Source organism: Peromyscus maniculatus, chromosome 4, assembly GCF_049852395.1.
Source record: "Peromyscus maniculatus bairdii isolate BWxNUB_F1_BW_parent chromosome 4, HU_Pman_BW_mat_3.1, whole genome shotgun sequence".
In the NCBI taxonomy this organism is placed as follows: domain Eukaryota; kingdom Metazoa; phylum Chordata; class Mammalia; order Rodentia; family Cricetidae; genus Peromyscus; species Peromyscus maniculatus.
Genome location: NC_134855.1, coordinates 79267861 through 79289849, shown reverse-complemented (window position 1 = coordinate 79289849; position 21989 = coordinate 79267861). Strand labels below are relative to the sequence as shown.

General features: G+C 40.8%; 1 protein-coding gene across 1 annotated transcript in view; it reads left to right on the top strand.

The window, feature by feature from the left end:
* The first annotated feature begins 27 nt into the window (after positions 1 to 27).
* The window catches only part of Pdhx (pyruvate dehydrogenase complex component X), a 65871-nt gene continuing 43909 nt past the window's right edge, over positions 28 to 21989 (top strand). Inside the window, exons 1-2 of the mRNA XM_006983631.4 lie at positions 28 to 346; positions 20733 to 20813. Coding sequence (XP_006983693.2) covers positions 109 to 346; positions 20733 to 20813 — 319 coding nt within the window. The 5' untranslated portion in view covers positions 28 to 108. The remainder of the gene's footprint in view (positions 347 to 20732; positions 20814 to 21989) is intronic.

Genomic DNA, 21989 nt, shown 5'->3' with positions numbered 1-21989 from the left:
CGGCGCAGACCTGCCAGTGGGCGTGCCCATGAAGGTTGGAGGAGGTGCTAGGAAGGCTGTTCCTCGAGTCCTAAGGTGCGGAGCGCGCGTTGTGGGCGGGGCTAGCCCATGCAAGGCGGGGCCTGGGCGGGCCTTGGGGCCGTCGATCTATCCGCGCTGCGAGCAGTCCCGGAGAAGGCCGGGAAGATGGCCGCCTCCTGGAGGCTGCGCTGTGACCTACCGCTGCTACGTTACCTCCTGGGCTTCGGCAGCCGTCGAAGCCTGGGCCTGGCTCAGGGTGCTGCTGCGTGGTCTGTCGGCCGTGGAGCGAGCTGGAGGTGGTTTCATGGCACTCAGCTGCTGCAGGGTGAGTGGCTGGCGCTCGCTCAACTCTCTCTTTAGCTGAGCAATGGGCCTGGATCAGGGGCGTTCTTGTCTGGGGACCTGCTTTTGTGAGTCTGGGTGCCGAGTCTCCCCTTTCCCTTCAGCCTCCTCCAGGAACGGGTCTTATGACTTAGCCTATGGCTTGCGTTAAAGGACCAGCCTCAGACTTGGGAGAGCTCGACTCGGCCCCAGCCACCAGGGCTATATGGCTTCTCTGTGACCTTGCTTGGGAATTTGGATTATTCTGATGTTACCGAGAGGGGATCTGTTTTAAATCCCCATGTTTTAGACCTTTTTCAGTCACATGTCAGATTCTTTTAAGTTTTTTATTCATCTTTAACGTAATAAAGCTGCCCATACACTATTACCCATCCTTATTCATTCAAAAGGCCTGTCCTTATTGGGAAACCTTAAATCTTACTCCGCCCAATGGCTCCTTTGCAACATGCAAGACTTTATAAATACGGAATCACAGACATGACCAGTGTGTTTCAAGTAAAACGTATAGCATGAGATTCATAAAATATATATTCATAAAATATAGCCTCTTACATAAAATTATTCTTAAGTAATGATATTGGATTCGGAGATCTACCCAGTGTCCTTCCATTATTTAACATACAGTATATAAAATGGCAGGCCTTTCTTATATGTGTGAGTATGGGCTGGGGTTAAGAATGGGGACAGAGAAGACATTTTTAGGGATCGTTAGACATTTAAGTCATCATTCCTAGCACCCTCTGGTGCAATAGGCATTGCCCACATTTTCTAAGCTGTCTGAGGCCCAGAAAACAAAACAAACAAAAACACAGTTTATGCAGTAAAACGGGTGCTTTGGGGTTCCTGAAGAGTGGGTAACGGGAACGATTTACCTAAGTCATTTTTGGTGTGTTTCATAAATGCCCCCTCTAGTGATCTTTAACAGTATGGTGTATAACACTTTCTCTGCCCTGTTCTGTTCTCATCTTCATTTGTTAAAATTGAACTTCCCTACACTTAGCAGAAACGCTGACTCAGATGGTACTTAGGCATCTGCTCCTTACGCTCTTTGTGAATTTTGATGGCCCTCACTTTTGAGACTCCCTGCCTCAGAACATCATGGAATTGGAACTGGGGAGGAATGTCTGTGAAGGGTCCTACCCTTGCTTGTGTTTAGGGCCCCGAATGCCCTAAACTCCGTAAAAAGAAAAGAGTATATGTGCTTACACACAAAAATGGATAAGTTTCCAAGATTTCCTTACAGTCGATTGCTTCTGCCTTGAGAAATTCACATAGGCAGCTTCCATTTGATAAATCTTGACATTTTGCCTGTTCGTCACCCACAACCTCCAGACATACACCTTGAGCAACTTGTCTCTAAACATCGTCTGTAGGGAAGATACTGAGTGAGTAGTTTCTTATCATTGCTGCCACTATCAACTTAAAGCACAAATTCGTCGTCTTATAGAACTGTAAGACTCCAAGAACTATCATACAATGGAGTCAGAAGAGTAAAATGGATGTCATCAGGCTAAAGTCAAGGTGTCTAGCTGGGCCTGTTTTCTTTGGAGGTTCTAGGTGACAGTTTGTTTCCTTGTCTTTTTTTTTTTTTTAGCTTCGAAGGGCTTCTTAGATTCATGGGCTCCTAGCTCCTGTCTCCTCTCCAGCTCAGTTATGGCTAGTCTAGTATTGATCACATTTGTATCTCTCTTACCACTTCCTCCTGCCTTCCTTCCATCAGGGGGACAAAGAAGTCTTGTTGCTATGTTGTGCCTACCTGGATACTGGATGTTCTCCCTATCTCAAAATCAGAACGTATTTGTAGGTTTTGGACATTATGACAGAGACCTTTGGTAGGGATATTATGCTACATGTGGAGCCCAAATTTATCTACCAGTTCTTACCTATAGGCTTTTGTTAAGCTACTTGAATACACATGAACTGTTTTGGGAAACATGAACTTAAGGGAATGTTTTTTCATCTTTATATGTAAGGAGTTTCTCTATGAGTTGGTGCTAAGAATGATGATGTCTAATGATGCCTAAAAATGTCCTTTCTGTCCCCATCATAAGCCCCAGCCCGTACTCACACATGTAAGAAAAGCCTGCCATTTTATATACTGTATGTTAAACAATGGAAGGACAGTGAGTATATCTCTCAGTTTCTCCATGAGTAAAAATTGTACTTTAATAAAACTGAACTGCTTTTTTGGATAATCAAAGACTCTATGAATTAGGTACATTTGTCGAACCCATTTCTCTTTAACACACCTATATAGGATTTTAAAATCTGTAAATTTAGAAGTACTCTTGTTTTCCCTAAGAGGTATTTGTTGGCTGCTTTTGTGAACTGTGGCACATGCTGTGTGTTTAGTCAGTACTTATTAGAATTTTTTTTATTAAGTTTTCCTACTGATCTAAAGCTTTGGCATTATTGCTATTTATTTGGGTAAAACTATAAAAGCTCAGAAAGATGAAGCCATGCAGCTATATTATAAGTGAACTAAACAATGTTCTGTGTATTTACGTTTAACAGATCCTTTCTTTCATTCTTTCAACTGGCATGCTTTTTGAGAAGGCATTCTTACTTGTCACTTGCCTGATTGCATAATGGAACAAATGTCTATCAGGTAGTGGGCACGTGGCAGCCTACTTACAAAGTGTGATCTACTGAGGTGAATGCATTCTCGGAATTCTACCACGTGGCCCATTCAGTCATATTAAGTTCTGGACATGCAATCCTGAATTTGTTTGATATCCTTATTTGTAAGTTTTTGTAGGCTACTTGGGAGAGAGAAACAATGAAGACAGGACAATGAAGTAGTCTATGCAGTGAGCCCTAAGAAGGAAGTTTATGAGGAAGAAGTGGCAGTTCTTCCAGTGGAAGGCACAGCAGAAACCCCCAGAAGGCACATGTAGTGGTTACAGAAGGACACACATTTGGAGTCTCTCTGTTGCTACCTGTTTAGAATAGATAGGATTGGGTTTGTGTTTTTTAGATTATATTTATTCATTTATTTGGGTAGGGATAGGAGTGCCACAGCACATGTGTGGAGGTCAGAGGACAACTTGGGGGACTCGTCCTCTCCTTCTGTCATGTGGGCTCTAGGAACTGAACTCAGGTCCTCATATTTGGCTGGAAGTCCCCTTACCTGTTGAGCCATATCTTCAGCCAGAGACTTGGATTTTACTAAGGTATTTAGCATTACCCCGAGCATCAAGGTGGAATGTTGCTTGTGTTTTGCAATCACCTCTGCCTGTTCTTTTCATGTACACCGCAGTACACTGCAGTGATGTGTTGAAAACTAAACACCCAGATCTACTTGATAATGATATTTTGGGGTAAAGTCTCTTGGGGAGGGTTAGAATTAGGTGACGCCAGAAGAGTAGTGCCCCCATGATGGATGGCATCAATGTCTTCTTAAAAAGAGGAAGTCAGACCCAACCCCAAGCTAACATACTATACCAACCCCAAGCTAGCACTATACCAACCCCAAGCTAGCATGCTATACCAAACCCAAGCTAGAATGCTATACCAACCCCAAGCTAGAATGCTATACCAAACCCAAGCTAGAATGCTATACCAAACCCAAGCTAGCATGCTATACCAACCCCAAGCTAGCATGCTATACCAAACCCAAGCTAGCATACTATACCAACCCCAAGCTAGCATGCTATACCAACCCCAAGCTAGCATACTATAACAACCCTAAGCTAGCATACTATACCAACCCCAAGCTAGCATGTTATACCAAACCCAAGCTAGCATACTATACCAACCCCAAGCTAGCATACTATAACAACCCTAAGCTAGCATACTATACCAACCCCAAGCTAGCATGCTATACCAACCCCAAGCTAGCATACTATACCAACCCCAAGCTAGCACTCTACCAACCCCAAGCTAGCATGCTATACCAAATCCCCTTGTATTGTATTGGATAAACTAGTTCATGAATCAGTCACCAACTTTGAGCTCTTTCCTTTCCACTAAAAACATAAAAATGAGCCCTGGTGTGGGCAAAAGATTGTAAGAGCTAGGTATCAGGAAGGATTGGGATGAAACAGTATATTTTTATTTTTTAAAGATTTATTTATTATGTATACAGCATGTATGACTGCAGGCCAGAAGAGGGCACCAGATCTCATTACAGATGGTTGTGAGCCACCATGTGGGTGCTGGGAATTGACCTCTGGAAGAGCAAGCCAGTGCTTTTAACCTCTGAGCCATCTCTCTAGCCCAAAACAGTGTCTTCTGGGCATGAGAGGACTACTGCATTCCTGAAACCTTAGCAGCTGAGGTTCCCTGCATAATATCCATACAAGGTCAAGCCAGTCAACATTCCAACATTAGGGTGGGGCGGGGGGAGTTCACTTAGGAGCTATTGACAGTTGATGACTGCTAGGTGAGGAGAGTGCTTTTAGGATTTAGTCCTTGGTAGGTTGACCTCAATTGAGTGAATGGCCTCACTCCCATGTGTATATGGGCAGTACAAATTGTACTCCATGCATTTAAAAAAAATGTATACCTGATATTGGGAGGGGGTAGACAGTGAAGGATGGATTAAGAAGTTAAGAGGGAGGAATAGGGGTGAATATGTTCAAAATACATTGTGTGCATGTATACAATTCTCAAAATTAATACAAAATATATTTTTTAAGTGAGCCTTGGATAGCAAAAGTTTAGGAAGTGGGTTGAGAAGTAATATATCATTTTTTGAGAGCGCCCTGTATACTGTGCAGTCTTCCTGGTAGTTAGCATGAATTAACTCCTCTGGTGCTCACAGTTTCAAACCATCTGCCCGACACCAACCTACATATCAAGGGACTGCTGAGTCATAGACAGCAGAGTAGCTCTGGCAGCATGTTCACTTTATTCACTGTCTCTATCCTAAGTGAACACTTGTGCATTTTCTTTGTTTTGGGAGTGAGACATACTTTAATAACTACACTGTGAAATAGTTGTTTAGCAACAGTCCTGATGTAACTATCATTTAACCAAATTTAACATTTTAGATAAATGCAATTCTGGACTATATGAGCAGTAGCAGAATTATGCAGCATAGTTTGAAAATGTTTATTTCTTGCTATATATGTTTCTAATTTGCCTTCCTAGTGTTCTCTTAAGCCTTACTTGCTTTTGATAGCAAAATGTGTAGACTCCTTTACTCTGATGCATATGTCCATTTCTTTTGCTAGAGTAAGTGAAATGATGATTTCCTTTTCCCATGTTGCAATCTTGCAAAATAAACTGGGATCCTCGTACAATTTACTTTCTGGTTTAATGCCAAGCAGCCCAGCACAGAGCTCTTCTGGAGCCTTTGGTATTCAGTGTGAGGACATAGATTCTACTGTATGAAATGGTATAACCCTTTCTAGCAGGCTTCTTTAAAATATGCATTGGCTACTTCCTGAAAGTATGTGAAACAGTCAATAAGCTGGTGATGGAGGCAGGGGAATGGAGGCCAGGGAGTTTAGGGCCAGCCTGGAGTAGATAGTGAGATTCTCTCTCAAAACCCAGGGGCCAGGATGAAGACCACACAGCCCTGGGTTTTTAGTTCCCTGTACTGTGGGGTGGTGCTGCAGACATCAACAGATTGTTTAAAGGCAGTGAGCTCTGTATGACCTGGAGTAGGCAGTAGATTTACAGTGTCTGGTGCCTGCTCATTATATTTCTATGACTGCATAAGAACTTTCTTCCATTACAGACATTTCTGGGAGAACTGGTTCTGGCAAGCCAGCATTCAAGGCAGTCTTTGGGGGTTTACTAGCACTGGTTTTGAAAGGGGCACATATCTTTTTGAAAACTGAAACAAGGCTACCCTCCCCCCATTTTTCAGGAAAAAAAATGCACATTTGCAAAATTTTGTCTTTCAAAGGGACCTGAATCTTCCCCACAATGTACCTATAAATAGCCACCTAGCCTGTTTGCAGGGACATCTTGTCTATTTCCTATTGAAAGTGTTTGTGTGGCTTTGCAAACATGCTAAATAAATCTGAGAACAAGAGAGATGTATATTAATATAGAAATTTCATTTATAAATAAATGGCTAGGTGATCCATGTATATAAGTGACCACAGTAAAGCCAGTAATTGGAAGTCTTGACTCAGATCTAGATGTGGGTTAAGGTCACTCATGCATTTAGGATCATGAGACCACTTGTCCCTAAACATAAATACCTTGTGTTTTCATTTGCTCAGACTCTTCCCTCAAGTCTTTCTTCATTATTTAAATGCCTGTCTCCCAAGTCTTTCCATATGATTGAGAGTCCAGATGGAAAATAGTGCTTCCTAAAAGGTAACTGGAGGATTTAGTAAGTGACATTTTTGTGAATTCAAAATGCTCTTTAGAACAAGGTGCTTGTCTCCACTACCTAGAGGGAGCCAGATAGGAATACCTCTGAGGTGCTGTGTCCTATAGTAAAGCATGCAGTCAGCCTCTGGTGACCCCACAGAAAGCAGGGAACTGCAGAAGAACTGCACTGACTTCATCCTTCTCTTCCTTCAGTTTCCTGACTGTACTGCCCATTGGCTGAATTCAACTGGAGGCCAAATGCAAGGAAGCCAGTTTATGTAATCTACTCAGTGTAGTGTGGACAAAGACAAATGAAAGACAGCCCCTACATCACTTCACCTCAGCTATTACATTTCATTTCTCCATTCTTTTAGTATTTAAACTAGAAATCACTGTATGATATATGTGTAAAAGTTTCTATGTTAAAGAGAGGGATAGTCCAAATATAATGTCTATACCTGGAGAAGTATAGCTTCTGTGGATTGTGTCTGTAGAACAGTAGCATAGACAGGATTTTACTCTGCAGCCCAGGCTGGCCTTGAACTGAAGATGCCTATTAAATGTTCAGCCACGATTTAGTCTTCATGTAAAAGTAAGCAAACACATCTATCTTCTATGAAATTTTGCTTCTATCTTTAATAAATGCTAAATTTATAATTTTGTGTATGTGTGAGTACATGTGGAGTGCAGAGGATAACCTCAGAGTCATTCCTCAGGATCCTTCTTTTATGTTTGAGACAGGATCTCATTGGCCTGGAACTTTGAATAGGCTAGACCAGCTAGAATGGCCTTTCAGGGATCTACCTCAGTTTTCCATAGCTCTAATGCTGGGGTCACAAGTGTGCCTGCCACAGCACCTTGTACCAAGCTCTTTTTTGGGTTAGGGGCCCCAACCAGCTTCCAAATAAAGACATGGAGATTTTTTATTAATTGTGAATGCTTGGCCTTATCTTAGCTCTTATTTCTTGCTAGCTCTTATAACTTGACCAGTTTCTCTTCATACATTTGTCGGGGGCTTTTTACCTTTCTTTCTGTATGACCAACTCTGTGTCTACCGGCTGGCAGCTGCCTGGCTGGCCCTAGGCATCTCCCTCTCTTTCTACCTTCTCTCCTCTGCTCTCCTCTCCTCGTCCTCCCTCTCCAATCCTTTCCCTTTTCTCCTCTTCTTAGATTTTTCTTTCTACTTATGCTTTCTGCCCACCACCTCTGGTTATCCTTTCTCTGCTTAGCTATTGGTCGATCGGCTCTTTATTAGACCAATCAGGTGCCTTAGGCAGGCAAAGTGAAACAACAACACATTTTTACATAGTTAAACAAATGCAGCACAAACCAATGTAACACACTCTTACGTGTTAAACAAAGGCAGCAGAAACAAATGTAATGCACCTTTACACAGTTAACATAATATTCCATAGCAGCACCTGACTCTTTATTATTATTATTATTTCTTTTACTTTTGATATAATTATGTCATTTTTTCCTTCCTTTTTCTCCCTTCAAATCTTCCCATGTACCCCTCCTTGTCTGTTTCAAAGTCATTTTCTTTTTTCATTAATTGCTGTTATCTGCATATATGTGTGTGTGTGTATGTATTAATTACTAAATATAACCTGCTTAGTCTGTTTAATATAACTTGAATGTGTGTTTTCAAGGCTGACCATTTGGTATTGGATAAGTAATTGATGTGTTCTTTCCAGGGAAGACGATTCCCCTGCCTCAGCATTCCTTGGTTGTCTGTAGTTCTTTGTATATGGTTGAGGCCACATGGTCTTTCCCCTATCCACTTTGGCATGCTGTTGTCCTTATTCAGTTCCTGTTTAGGCAGTCATGTTGCTGAGACTGAGCATAGCTTCTGACATTACTAGGAGATACAGTCTCACAGCAAAACACTCCAAGCCTCTGGCTCTTAAAATCTTTCTAATGCCTCTTCTAAAATGTTCTCTGAGCATTTTAGAGTTGTTTTGTAGTTGTATGCACTGGGTTCCAAATCTCTGCATTTTGATTGGTTGTGTATTGTGGGAATTTATTAAAGTAACTCCATGTAGTTAAAAAGAAGGTTTATTAGCCGGGCGGCGGTGGCTCACGCCTTTAATCCCAGCACTTGGGAGGCAGAGCCAGGCGGATCTCTGTGAGTTCGAGGCCAACCTCGGCTACCAAGTGAGTTCCAGGAAAGGTGCAAAGCTACACAGAGAAACCCTGTCTAGAAAAACAAACAAACAAATAAACAAACAAACAAAAAAGGTTTATTTTGGGGTAACTTACAGCCAGTGAAGGGGTTGTTTACAGGATCCAGGAGAGATGAGATGCAGTCTAGCAGTGTTCTCTAGAGAACTCTACTCAGTCTACCATCCAGCATCTAGGGTCACCAGGAACCAAGAGCCCCGGCACATCCGAATCTTAGGTCTTAAGGTCATAGGTAGGCATGGCAGTTACCAGAGCCTCACTAGGGGTAGTACTTCCAGGTCAAAGCTGGAACAGCTACCTACTACAGTTGTGGCTTTCTGTAATGGTTTTAGTCTGTTGCAAAGAGAAGTAAGTTCCTTGATGAGGGATGAGAACAAATACATTTTGAAAGGAAAAGTATTGGCTAGGACCCTCAAGACCATGTTATTAGCACAAAGGAGATTTATTTGCACAAGAGGGACAGAGGACAGGGATAAGGGACAAAGACAGGAGATAGAAGAGGAGGGAGAATGGGAAGGGAAAAAGAGAAAGGGGGCAGGGGTATTTGCCCCAGAGGACAAAGGACTGGCCCTGGATAAAAGGATATAAGGGGAAAGAAACCCTGAGTCAGAATGAGGTGTTTCTTTTTTGTTGTTGTTGTTTTGTTGTTGTTGTTGTTTTGTTTTTGAGACAGGGTTTCTCTGTGTAGTTTTAGTGCCTGTCCTGGAACTCACTCTGTAGCCCTTGCTGGCCTTAAACTCACAGAGATCCGCCTGGCTCTGCCTCCTGAGTGCTGAGATTAAAGGCGTACGCCACCACCACCCAGCTGAGGGGTTTAATTTTAATTGAGCATGTTTATTAGATGAGCCAAAGGGTTGCTGAATTTCTATACTTTGCTAGCTGGACCTTGATAGTCAGCCTCAGGAGTAGGGATTGGCCAAATAAGGGAATGACTCATGGGACTAGCTTTAGGAATGTAATCTAATGATCTTTAGCAAGGCAGAGGGAACGGAGAGAAGGGCAAGGCCTGCTAGTGTCACATGCTTGAGTGGGCCAGAGTCCCTTCACATTTAGTAAAATGGTGGTTGTAGGTTCTCTTCCACGATCCGTGACTTCACTAGCCCTGAGTAACTGGCTAGGTTTCCAGTATCAGGCATGTTTTCCCTCTTGTTGAGTGGTCTAAGTCGAGTTAAATCCGAAAGCTGCTGGCTGCCAAGGTCCGCATGCCACTGCTGTACCCTTAGGATTGTTGCGCCATGCTGGCTATTGCTATGGTTCATAGGTGCCATAGCTGATAGGACTTGGTGGCTTCCGTCCTTCGGAAACTTGCCTGGCACCTTTTGGTATTATGGAAGCTAATCCTCAGGGAGGAGGCTTTCAGGCCAGTTCCAGCACAGGGGCCTCTGGGCTCTGTTTCCTAAGTACATGGTTTCTTCAGCAATAAGGACTTACTTTCCACCTTCGGGGGTGGGGGTGGGTCCAATGGCAGTAGTAATGGTCTGTAATGTTTTATCAGTCTCCTAAGAACTCTGACCAACAACTCAAAAGAGGGCTTCTCATCCGGGTGTTGAGTTTTTGTTAGGTGGTGGTCTTTGATTCTTGGAGGGAGCATTGTCAGCCCAGATGAGAAAAGTTCATTTAAGCTAGATAAATATTTTTATCTGCGTGTTTTATAAGGTGATTGTTTGTTTTTGTTTTGTAGATCAGTTAATAGCATGCTTCTGTCCCACCATGATGGTCTTGTACTTACCCTCTGAACTGTAAGCAAGCCTTCAACTAAATGCTTTTTTTTTATTAAGTTGCCTCGATGATGGTGTGTCTCCTAGCCATCGAAAAGTAACTAAGATACCTAGCTGTGGTGAAGAGAGCAGCGATAACACAGCTGAGCAAGTATCTGTGGAAGAGGGTGTTGAGCCCTTTGGGCATATGCCAAGGAGTGATAAAGCTGGATCATGTGGTAGATTTAATATGTTTCTCTGCTGACACAGTAAGCCAAATCAAGCAGAATTGAAAAAGTATAACAGGTTTATTGAGAGCAACTCCTGGGCGGGTTCTTTGGTCCCAGAGATCAGGGCCAGAGGAGTCTGCCCCCAAACGAAAGCAGGGAGATTTTATGGGTTGTAGGAAGGGTTGATGATGTGTCTGCCACAAGCTGTATTTGTGCCCAAGTATGGTCAAAAGCTGAGCACATTAGGCTTTTTGGCACCTTTCCTTTGGAGACTCTGAGTGGGTGGGGTTTTGAGAGAGAAAAAAAGAGGAGGGCAGGGGAGGGCAGGGGAGGGGAGGGTAGGGGAGGGAGGAATGGGGCTTTCCAGATTGTGCAGGGGTGAGCTGAAGGTTCCAAATGAACAGGGACGATGAACATTTTTCGTTATTTCTTAGCCTTTTATTTTATTTTGAGAATTCTCTGTTCAGTCCTAGGCCCATCTTTAAAATGGGCCATTTTTTTCTTATTATTATTTGGGTTTTGTTTTGTTTTGTTTTTTAGTTCTTTATATATTCTGGATGTTAATCCTTTGTCAGATGTAGAGCTGGCAAAAATTCTTTCCTATTCTGTGAGCTTCCTCTTCACCTGATGATTGCTTCTTCCGCTGTGCAGAAGGTTTTTAGTTTTATGAAATTCCATTTGTCAGTTCTTGGCCTTAATTCTTGAGAAAATGGAATTCTATTCAGGAAGTCCATTCCTACACCTATATAATGTAGGGTACTGATGTAAATGGAGTCGGAGCCTTTCTGTTCCAACACCTGTTCCCAAATACCCAGCATCCACTTCCTAAATTACCATACAGAGGCTTATATTAATTATAAATCATCAGTCGATAGCTCAGGCTTATTACTAAACTAGCTCTTACATTTTAAGTTAACCCACATTCCTTACTTATGCTCTGCCATGTGGTGGTACCTTTATTAGCATGGCACTTTCATCTCCTGATCTCTCTGCATATGGCTGACACCACCCTTCTCCTTCCCAGCATTCTTAGTTTGGTCTCCCCACCTATACTTCCTGTCTGGCTACTGGCCAATCAGCATTTTATAAACCAATTCAAGTGGCAAATCTTTACAGTGTACAAGAGGATTATTCCACAGCATACTGCCTATGTTTTCTTCTAGCAGTTTCAGTGTTTCAGGTTTCATAGTTAGGTCTTGGGTCTGTTTGGAGTTGGATTTTGTTCAAGGTGATAGATATGGGTCTAATTTCATTCTTCTATGTATGGACATCAACCTGTTTTCCCAGCACCATTGTTGGAGATGCTTTCTTTTCCCTAGCTTCTGTTTTTGGCCTCTTTGTCACATATTAAGTGGCTGGAGTTACATGTATTCATGTGGGCCTTCAGCATTGCTCTACATCTCTCGTTGTTTGCTGGAATGTTGTTTTTATTACTATGGCTCTATAATATTATATTGGTTTTATTACTATGGCTCTGTAGCATATATTAAGATTGGAATGGTAATCCCTCCAGCATTGTTCTTTTTGTTCAGGATTGTTTTGTCTATTGGGGTCTTCTGTGGTTCCATATGAATTTTAGGGGAGTTTTCTTTTTCTGTGAAGGATGAGATGGAGATTTTTATGGGGATTGTATTGAATCTATAAATAGCTTTTAGTAAAATGGTCATCTTCACAATATTAATTCTGCCAATCCATGAGCATGAGATGTCTTTCCATTTTCTAGTGCTTTTTTTATTGCTCTCTTTCTTTAGAGGATTAAGTTTTCATTATAGAGGTCCATCATTTCCTTGATTAGGCTTATTCCTATTTTATTTTCTTTGAGGTGCTTTAAATGGGAATGTGTCCATGATCTTTTTCTCTTTGTGTTTGTTAGTGGTGTATAGAAAAGCTATTGATGTGTACAAGCTGATTCTGTGTTCTGCTACAGTGCTGAATTTATGATTTCTAGAAGTTTTATGGTAGAAGTTTTGAGATCTCTAATGTATAATGTCATCTGCAGATAGGGATAGTTTGACTTCTTCTTTCCCTATTTCTATCCCTTTAATTTCTTTCTCTTACCTTAATGCTCCAGCCAGTACTTCAAGCCTAATATTGAAAAGGAATGGAGAGAATGATATCCCTGTTTCATTCCTGACTTAAGTAGAATTGCTTCAAACTTTTTTCTGTTTAGAATGATGTTGGCTGTGGCTTTCTCATACATAGTTTTTATTATGTTGAGGTATATCCTCTCTAGTCCTAAATTCTCTAAGAATTTTATTATGAAAGCATTTTATCAAAGGCTTTTTCTGTTTTCTATTGAAGTGATCATGTGATTTTTGTCTTTAAGTCCATTTGTGTGGTTTATTACATTCATTGACTTACATATATTGTCATCCCTGTATTTTAGGAATAAAGCCAATCTTACCATGGTGGATGGTTTTTTATGTATGTCTGTATTCTGTTTACAAGTATATTATCAAGCATTTTTGAGTCTCTGTTCATCAGGGATATTAGCCTATAGTTCCTTTTTGTTGCTGTGTCTTTACCTGATTTTGATATTGGAATGACACTGCCTTCATAGTGGTTTGAGTGTGCTCTTTCTGTTGCTCAGTTTTTGAATAGTTTAGGAAAGCCTGGCTGTAGATCTTCTTTGACTGTCTGGTAGAATTCCTCTGTGAATCCATCTGGCTCTGGTTGTTGTTGTTTTTACCAGAAAGCTTTTTATTACTAGGTCAATCTCCCCATTTGCTATGGGTCTGTTAGGTTGTTGACTTCTTAGTATAATTTTGGTGGTTTAGCTGAATCTAGAAATTTATCCATATCTTTTAGGTTTTCTAGCTTGTTGGAGTACAGGTTTTTAAAGTAGTGCCTTGTAATACTATGAACAATTTTTTGTGTCTGTTGTAATGTTTCTCTGTTCATTTATGGTTTGTCATGTAGCTGTCATTACCATTTGGCTTTTAGCTCTGGGAGCCAGTAGTATGATAGCATTGAAGGTAAATTTGTCAGTGATTTTAGTGAGGGATACAGTTAGCATAGAGATGAAATAGAGCAGATACAGAAGATAATATCCCTTCGCTGACAGAATAGGGCTGGATGATGGGGATGGTGAAAAAGGCACCCGTGACTCCATCTCTCATTACTCCAGGAAGGAATGGTGATATTCTGGAGTACTGTAGGATATTTCAGTACACTTAGCCAACTCTCTGGATACCTTTGGGATCCATCTTCTAAGTGCCTGTCAAAAATATGCTGCCTGTCAATAATACATAGTTGAGACTTAGTCCTCTCCAGGGCCCATTGTAAAGACTTTACATGTATAACCTCATTTCTTTATAGAAATCTGTTTTGTGATTTACAAAAGGGGAGACTGGGGTACAGAATAGTCAACTTACAGGTGAATGAGCTGCAATTTGACCCAGCTAGTTTAGTCCTACTCTCTATTTCTTGTTGCCTTTAAAAGTTAAATATTTATTAATATGTATATACTTGTTAAATAAGAAAAACGTTTCACTTAGTACAGTAATACACACTATGTTAACCGATAGAGGCTTGTAACCCTAGAGCAGATCTCTGCCCCATGGCTCCCCCTTCTCCAGTGTCCTCTTCCCTCAGAGCCACAGGTTTGACTCTAAACTCTCTTCTGGCGTTCTCCTCTTAGCATTTTAGACATTGTCTGTAGATGATTTCTGCTCAGGAGAGTCCTCTCTTTTCGTTACTCAGTACAGTTATTTTGTATTCTCAGTTTATTTCATAGACACTGCTTGTACTAAACACATACTGTGTGTCCCAGAGGACATGGTCCATCCCATATATTAACAGCTTGTTACTGTGGTTTTGCATTTCCTGCAGGAATTGCTGTCCTGCAAAAATTTTTGACTCCATGAAAGTACATCAGGTAATGTTTTGGTTAACTGTAATTTTTCATTTCTGTGTATCCTAAGCCAGGTAGGTTTACCTAAATTCCAAAGGCCCCTTCTTAGAGAAAGGATTCTCTGGTGTGCTGTTGTTGAGTGGAGATGGGGCAGTTACCTAGCTCTGGGCGTAGACACGTGGGCACCCAACTCCTCCCTGGTCACAGACTGCCCCCTGACTTAAGATGCAGCTTTGTGGGGTCCTTTTAGTTGATTTTTAGGCAACTATTTATTTTTCTACTTCTAAAGTTGTATTCCATGGTTCTCCATTTTCTTATTGGTTTCTGTTTGCAATATGACAAAAACAAGGACATTTTCCCTCAGTGTTGGGTAAATTTTGGGGGAGGCAATGAAATTCTATAAGTATATTCCAAAACTCATTTTAAAAGGTAATAACACTACTGACTAGAACTGAGTAGCTGTTGTCGTGTAGAGTACCTTGTTTCAGTCCTCGCTTCTGTGCAGAATAGATAGCAACTGGACAGCATGAATTACTGTGGTCTTTGGAATGTTTGTTAGCATGCCAGGCAAGCCCCGCGGCAGCTGTCTCCCTACATACTGTTGTATATTTGTTTCTGTCACAGGGTGTAGATGTCTCAGTCTGTTCTACCAACACCACAGCAGAATAGTGAGGCACAAAGAAAGCTGGCAAGCAGTCATTTATTTTAAAGTGACACCGGAATTGCCTTAATTCACTGCTGCAGTCTTCCTGTTCTGTTCTCCCGGTGCTGGTTTAAATCACATCCTTCATGCTGCTGTACTTCATTCCGCCTGCAGATGGCAGGATTGCCTTATTTGTACAGCAGTTTTGAAGCTGCATTTTATCAGTGAGCTCTTTGTCTATTCATTTCATGGTTTTTGTGTGCTTAGGTAACAGTCCAATAAATGGGCTGGAGTGTGCCACTTGGCTGGACCATATGTAAACTGCCCAATGTCCTTAATTACTTCATTATTGTAATGGAGCATCATAGATCTGCTTCAAAAATACCACAAAGCAATTTGTATTTTACAAGTTTGTTATATTAGTTTCTCTCTTAATCCAGTGACCTTTTAGAATTCCTGTATATATCATTAATTTAAGTCTTCAATATAATTGATTTTGCTGAAATTCCAATTTTGTTGCCAGGATAAAAATATACATTAGAAAAAATAAATTAGAATCAGATTATTATGCCACATTTAAAATTAAAGTCAGAATTTTGCTGAAGGAAACAGCAGAACAGATTCGAAGAACTAAAGAAATTGCTTCAATTTGGTGATAAATTGTTTGTACAGCTCATATTGTACATCAAGCAACAGCATTCCAAATGATTGTCATTTATTGTGTGGTTCTTATGAGACAGACAGTAAAATAGTTTAATAGTTTGTGAGACATTTACTTTTAAAAGTTAGTGTTTCAAAATAAAACACTAGAAACATATATAGAATACCCAGGGGTTGTGGGGATTTCGCCATGTCCGGCATGGGATATCTGAGGGGAAAATTCTTTGTACACTATGCTCTTACGTCTGTTAACTTTATCCCCCTAAGACAAAATTCTATTACAGCTACAGCTCCTTCAGGCACTCGGGGCAGGAATAAATGTAGATACACCAAGCTTTTTGTCCATCTACTTTATTCCTCTGGGATAAAATCCTATGTACATACCTTCAGTTCTGTACTCAAACCTAGTTCCTTTCTGTTTAATTCTCTCTATATTTATCTGCTATTCCCTCTAAATTCTATCTTAATTCTCTCATCTTAGTTCTGCCCCATCTAGGTTCTCATCCATCTAGTTCCTTCCCATCTTAGCTCCTCTCCTATCTCCTCCTTTCTCATCTTGTTCTTCCCCATCTGGCTCTTCCTCACCTTCCATCTTGTTCCTTTAGTACTCTCTTTTAGCCCTTCAATCTAGTTCTTTCCCATCTAGTTTGTTCCTCTCCAGTTCTTACCCATCAAGTTCTTCTGTTCTCTTTTCTCTGTCTTGTCCTCAAGTTCTCTAGTCAAAATCCTCCCGCTCAGTTCTCAGACTCTCTCAGTTCTCCCCAAGTCTCTCAGGAATCCAGTTATAAACCCAAGCCATAGCAATCATCTGGCCAAGCAAGGTCACCAGGATTGAATTCTACAGGGTCATAAAGGCAGGTAAGAATTTTCCTCAGGCAGTGACCACCAGGCTTTCTTACAACCCAAAATGGGAGAGGTCAACTGAGTGCTAATGACCGGTTTGTATATCAAAAAGGGGATCTATGTGCTCAGCCTACATTCTGAGAAGTGGTTAGGTAAGAAGTTAGGGGTCTGTTAGTAAGGTTGTATAAGAAAGAAGGGTCTCACCTTAAATTTCACAAGAAATAAAGCTATCTGCCTGACCTAGGAGACAGGTGTTGTTTTGTTTGGCCTTGGATGCTTGATAGGCATTTTAGATAAATACACTGTTAGGAGTTCTTGAAAGCACACAAGAAAATCATTTTAGAAACCAGCTAACACACACACACACACACACACACACACACACACACACACACACACGCTAAAATATCACCAAGACTTCTTAAGCCATGACTTGACTTTTGGAGAAGTCCTTGACTTTTCCACGTAGTAGCTTTTGTGATAGTAGCTGAATTCCATTACGTTTTCCTGGGGCTTGCAGCAAACATACAACAATGTAGTCATCTTAATGTTTTTAGTGTTTTATAGCTTTGTATATTGGCTCACTTGCCAACCAGTTAGAAATAGTCTAACTGGTTTATAAAAAGGAACAAGTGTTGAACTGCTACAAAAGGTTAAATTCTAGCAAAATATTACATATGTTTAGGTATTATTTTAAATAAACGGGTATAACCAGTTGAGCACAAACCTGACTTCCTCTATCTTCGTATTTCCTCTCTTCTCACTGAGAGTTAGACACGTTGATATTAGTAGGAAACAGTCCGTAGACAGGAGCAGTGAAATGTACTGGTTCCTGGAATGAAGAAGGGGGCCGTACATCCTGTCTAATGAGTATTTGAAAATGGAGTAGCATAGGTGCAGGTTAATCCCACTCCAGGGAGCTGAAGAAGCATGCACTATTTTTATAGTGCTGACAGCAGGCACAAAGGGAGATAGATAGTGGTTACGTGGAGGCCTGATACCACCAAAGCCTGGTTTATTATTATGTACTTACTTTCCCCATCAGAAAAAGAAAAAAAACAAAAAAAAACAAAAAACGTTTGTGAAAGATGTATATAATGTGCCAATCCAAAGAGAATCTGTTGGGATGAAACATGCATTCTTGTTAATAAATTCGTGTGAATGGTTTAAAATGGCCTTTCTAGCAGCAAAGTCTGCAGACAGACTGGTTCGAATCGGAGTGTTTGGCACGTCTGTAGTGAGCCAGCACCATCAGTCAGGAGACAGCACTGAATGATGGCAACATCCAGATACCTCTGTTTGCTACTGGTCACTTCCCAGAGGAGGATAGTGATCTGCTGCAGGAGTTTTACATTTTATTATCATTATTCAGAGAAGCACTTCCAGGTCCCCCTTAAGGGGACTATGTGAAGAATGGTTAGGGTTGTTTTCTTTTTACTTTTAAAAGAAAATTTTGCAGTTCTTGATGTTGTACTTTGGAAAATAATGCTTAATAAATGCAGACATTTCAGAATATAGTCTCTAATGTCAGGAGTAATGGGAATGTGAAGGTCTCTTGGGTGAAAGATTACCGTAGGAGATAATAATACAGTTGATCATATCATGGCATCTGAACCAAGTGTGAAAATGCTGGAGAGTCTGTTTGGAGAAAACTGATTTAATATTTGTCATAAATTGGGATCCGATTGTGAGAGCACTGTCCTTTTTTCACCTCTCTGAAGTGGAACTCTGTTGGGCAGATTAATATATGTATGACCATGACATCCTGCTCCCCTATGCCAGGCTTGACCTTTTGAATAAGAGCAATGTATTGGGACTTTGTTTTGAAGCTATGCTTTGTAGAGACGCTTGCTTCTCACCATGGTGCCCTTTAGAAGTAAGGGTGCTTTTGCCTTCCTATTTTCCAAGCACGTTTAAAAAATGAATATTGAGAGTTGAGCTTGATAAACATTCTTTAGGCAGATGTCTTCATTTGTTTAGCAAGCTGTGGAAAAGGTAATCAACACTCAGCATAGTCTGTGATTATACTTCAAAATGTGTTTCATGGATTAAGTTTTGAACACTTGTTGAAATTTTCATAACTACGAGTATACAGTCATTACAATTTGGAATTAGACTTGGCATTACTAATACTTCTGTAGGTTAGCATTCACACACATGCGCGCGCGCGTGTGTGTGTGTGTGTGTGTGTGTGTGTGTGTGTTCTCTAAATAGACTCCTACTTCCAGTTGATTTCAGACTTTGGTGGTCTCTTAAGATATTGAGGTGGTACATAGGCCTTTGCATTACTTCTGCCTATCTAGAATCCTAATGTGCCGTTTTTAGTGCGCAAAGGCTTGCTTTACTAAGAAAAAGACGTTTAGAGCTGTTTTGTAGCTATAATTTCCATCTCAACTAGGGTTCAGTTGGGAATTAAATGAAATTACTGGTGATAGTGAATGAAAGCCAGAGTAGATAGGAGTTGAATGATATATGTTCTCTAAGTTCTTTTCAAGTAACAATGCTTTAATAATAAATTTAGAGTTAGGAGACACATTGAATCTGTTTCCCCCCTTCATATTTATTATTATTATTATTATTATTACTACTGCATGTATGTCCGTGTACCCACATGTATGCCTGGAGCCACGAGACCAGAAGAGGTAGGTCATCAAATCCTGGAATGAGATAGAGTTACAGATGGTTATAAGCTGTCATGTGGGTTCTGGGATTCAAACCCAAGTCCTCTGGGAGAACAACAAGTTCTTTTAACCACTCAGCTCGCTCTCCAGCCAATATTTATATCCATCCTAATACACTTGAGATTAGCTGCTCTCTGCTGCATTGGAAACACTCCTTATCAGTTCTAAAAGTGCTTCCTTAATGCCGCAGTTCTTCATGCCCAAGGTAAAGGTGTATTAGGGTTTTTGTTAGACTTAGGAAGAGTGCTCATGTGGAGTTGATAGGTCTGGTTTGCTATGGTTGATTTCTTGGTGACTAGACCACCACTTGGTGGTACTACTACCTTGGTGACTAGATAACCACTACTAGTGGTTAAATGATGAGTTGCATTTAAGGGGCATTAAGGGACACAGTGACACAAAGTGCCATAGCATAGTAGGGGCCAGCCTTGAGTTAGGCAGGAAGACTAAACTCTTACTATGAGCTGCAGTCCTCTCATTGAAAAAGGGAATGTTCCCCGGGTGGTGGTGGTGCACGCCTTTAATCCCAGCACTCAGGAGGCAGAGACAGAACTCTTCTGAGTTTGAGGCCAGCCCGATCTACAGAGTGAGTGAGTTCCAAGACAACCAGGGCTATTTCTTATGTGGAGAAACCCTGTCTTGAAGGTGAAAGGAAGGAAGGGAGGAAGGAAGGAAGACATTCTGTGGGAGACATGTGTTGCTCTGGCATTCTACTGGAATAACTTTCATATAAGTTGTACTGTAAAAGTCACATGCTCTTCCAATGAGGTCTAAACAATGAAGACTTCTGGGAAGGGTACTGGGTGATGTAGTGTCTCCTTTAGATGCCTAAGGAGAAAGTAGTTCCTTAGCTGTGCTTTCCTGAGGGATCTCATGGGTCAAGGGTGCATTTTTAGATCACCTGTTGGGATCTGAGGTCTGCTTAGGCTTTCCTGCCCAATCACTCTTGACAAGGCCAATGTTCCTGCTCATTCCTGCTGGCAACAGCAGTTGCAGATTGAATAGCATAGGAGTAGAAGAAATTAAAACAACCGTGTTCTTAATGTCTGGTCTCGATTATTATTTTGTAGGACCTTAGAACCCTGTCTTGATTTTGTTTCATGTCTTTTGGTCATGAAAAAGGAGCTGAACGTATTCTAAATATTTAAGTATTTATTAAACAAACCTAAGGTTTTTTTTTCCCCATAGTTACTTTTCAGTAGACTGTGAGGTACATTTGTGTGTGTGTGTGTGTGTGTGTGTGTGTGTGTGTGTGTGTGTGTGCATGTGCGTACTTTCGTTAATCTTTTCTGTTTTCAATTTCAGCGGATCCTATTAAGATCCTAATGCCATCGTTGTCTCCTACAATGGAACAAGGAAACATTGTGAAATGGCTGAAAAAAGAAGGTGAGCAACATGTTCCTAATGTCTTCCCAGCTTGCTTATTTGATCCTGTTGTTCCCATTGCGCCATGTTTTGATGTAATTCATGATATAAAGGAAGAAGACGTGTTTCTTTGCTGGTTGGTGTAAATTTATGTAAATAAAACCTTCCCATATTGGTGTATCAGAGTTTTCTGGGTTAAACCGTGTCTTTTCACTTTCACATAATGGTGAATGTTTCAAGGCTTTCCCTTTCAACGTGTAGTCCTTTTCATGGCTTTTTAATTTCAAAATTGTTATCATTCTGCTTAATTTATAAGCTTATTATACTTTTATGTGTCTGCATGTTTTCCTGTAACGAGGAAGTTGGAAAGTGCTTTCATTAGAAAGAACAAATGAATAAGAAGATAAGGAAAACTCTTAGACAGGGGCAACAGTGGAGGAGTGTGGTTTGCTAATCCCTGGGCCCTAAGGCTCTGTAACTAAAACTGTGATAGGTGCTTCAAAACAGACGGGTGGAGCCGAGTAGAAAGTGGGGCAGTAAATACTCAGAGATGTTTTGAGTTTGAAAAGCACACAATATTAGATTCATTTGTGTTGTGTCAAGACTAAATTACCTATAAGTCAGATACCATGTAAAAATAAAGACATTTGTTGCAAGTACTAGGAAAAAGCTTGATAGATTCCTCTATAGCTGGTAGTGTTGTGAATTTCCGGCCTCTCAGAATCCATAGGCAAGAATGGGAGCAAGGGTCAAATTTGCTGGAAAAAAAAAATGGTTTTTTGGTAGGGCTTGAGAAAATGTTTAGCAGTTAAGAGCACTGGCTCTTCTTCCAGGGGAAGAACTCAGGTTTGAGCCCCAGCACCCACATGGCAGCTCACAACTGTCTGTAACTCCAGTTCCAGGGGATCCAGTACTTTCTTCTGGCCTCCATGGTCACCAGGAACACAAGTGGTACACTTGCATATGTTCAGACAAAACATTCATACACATAAAACAAAACAATAATAATAATAATGATAATAATGTGTTTGTATAACAGAAAACATGGTAAGCCAAATAAAAAGAGTCTAGTGACAAATTGAAAAAAAGGATTTTTGCAGCTTGTATCATGAAGTATGAATACCCCTAAAAATTCAATAAATGAACAGGTGGATTACAGGAAAGATTCCAAATTGCTCTTAAATGTGGATCAAAAGA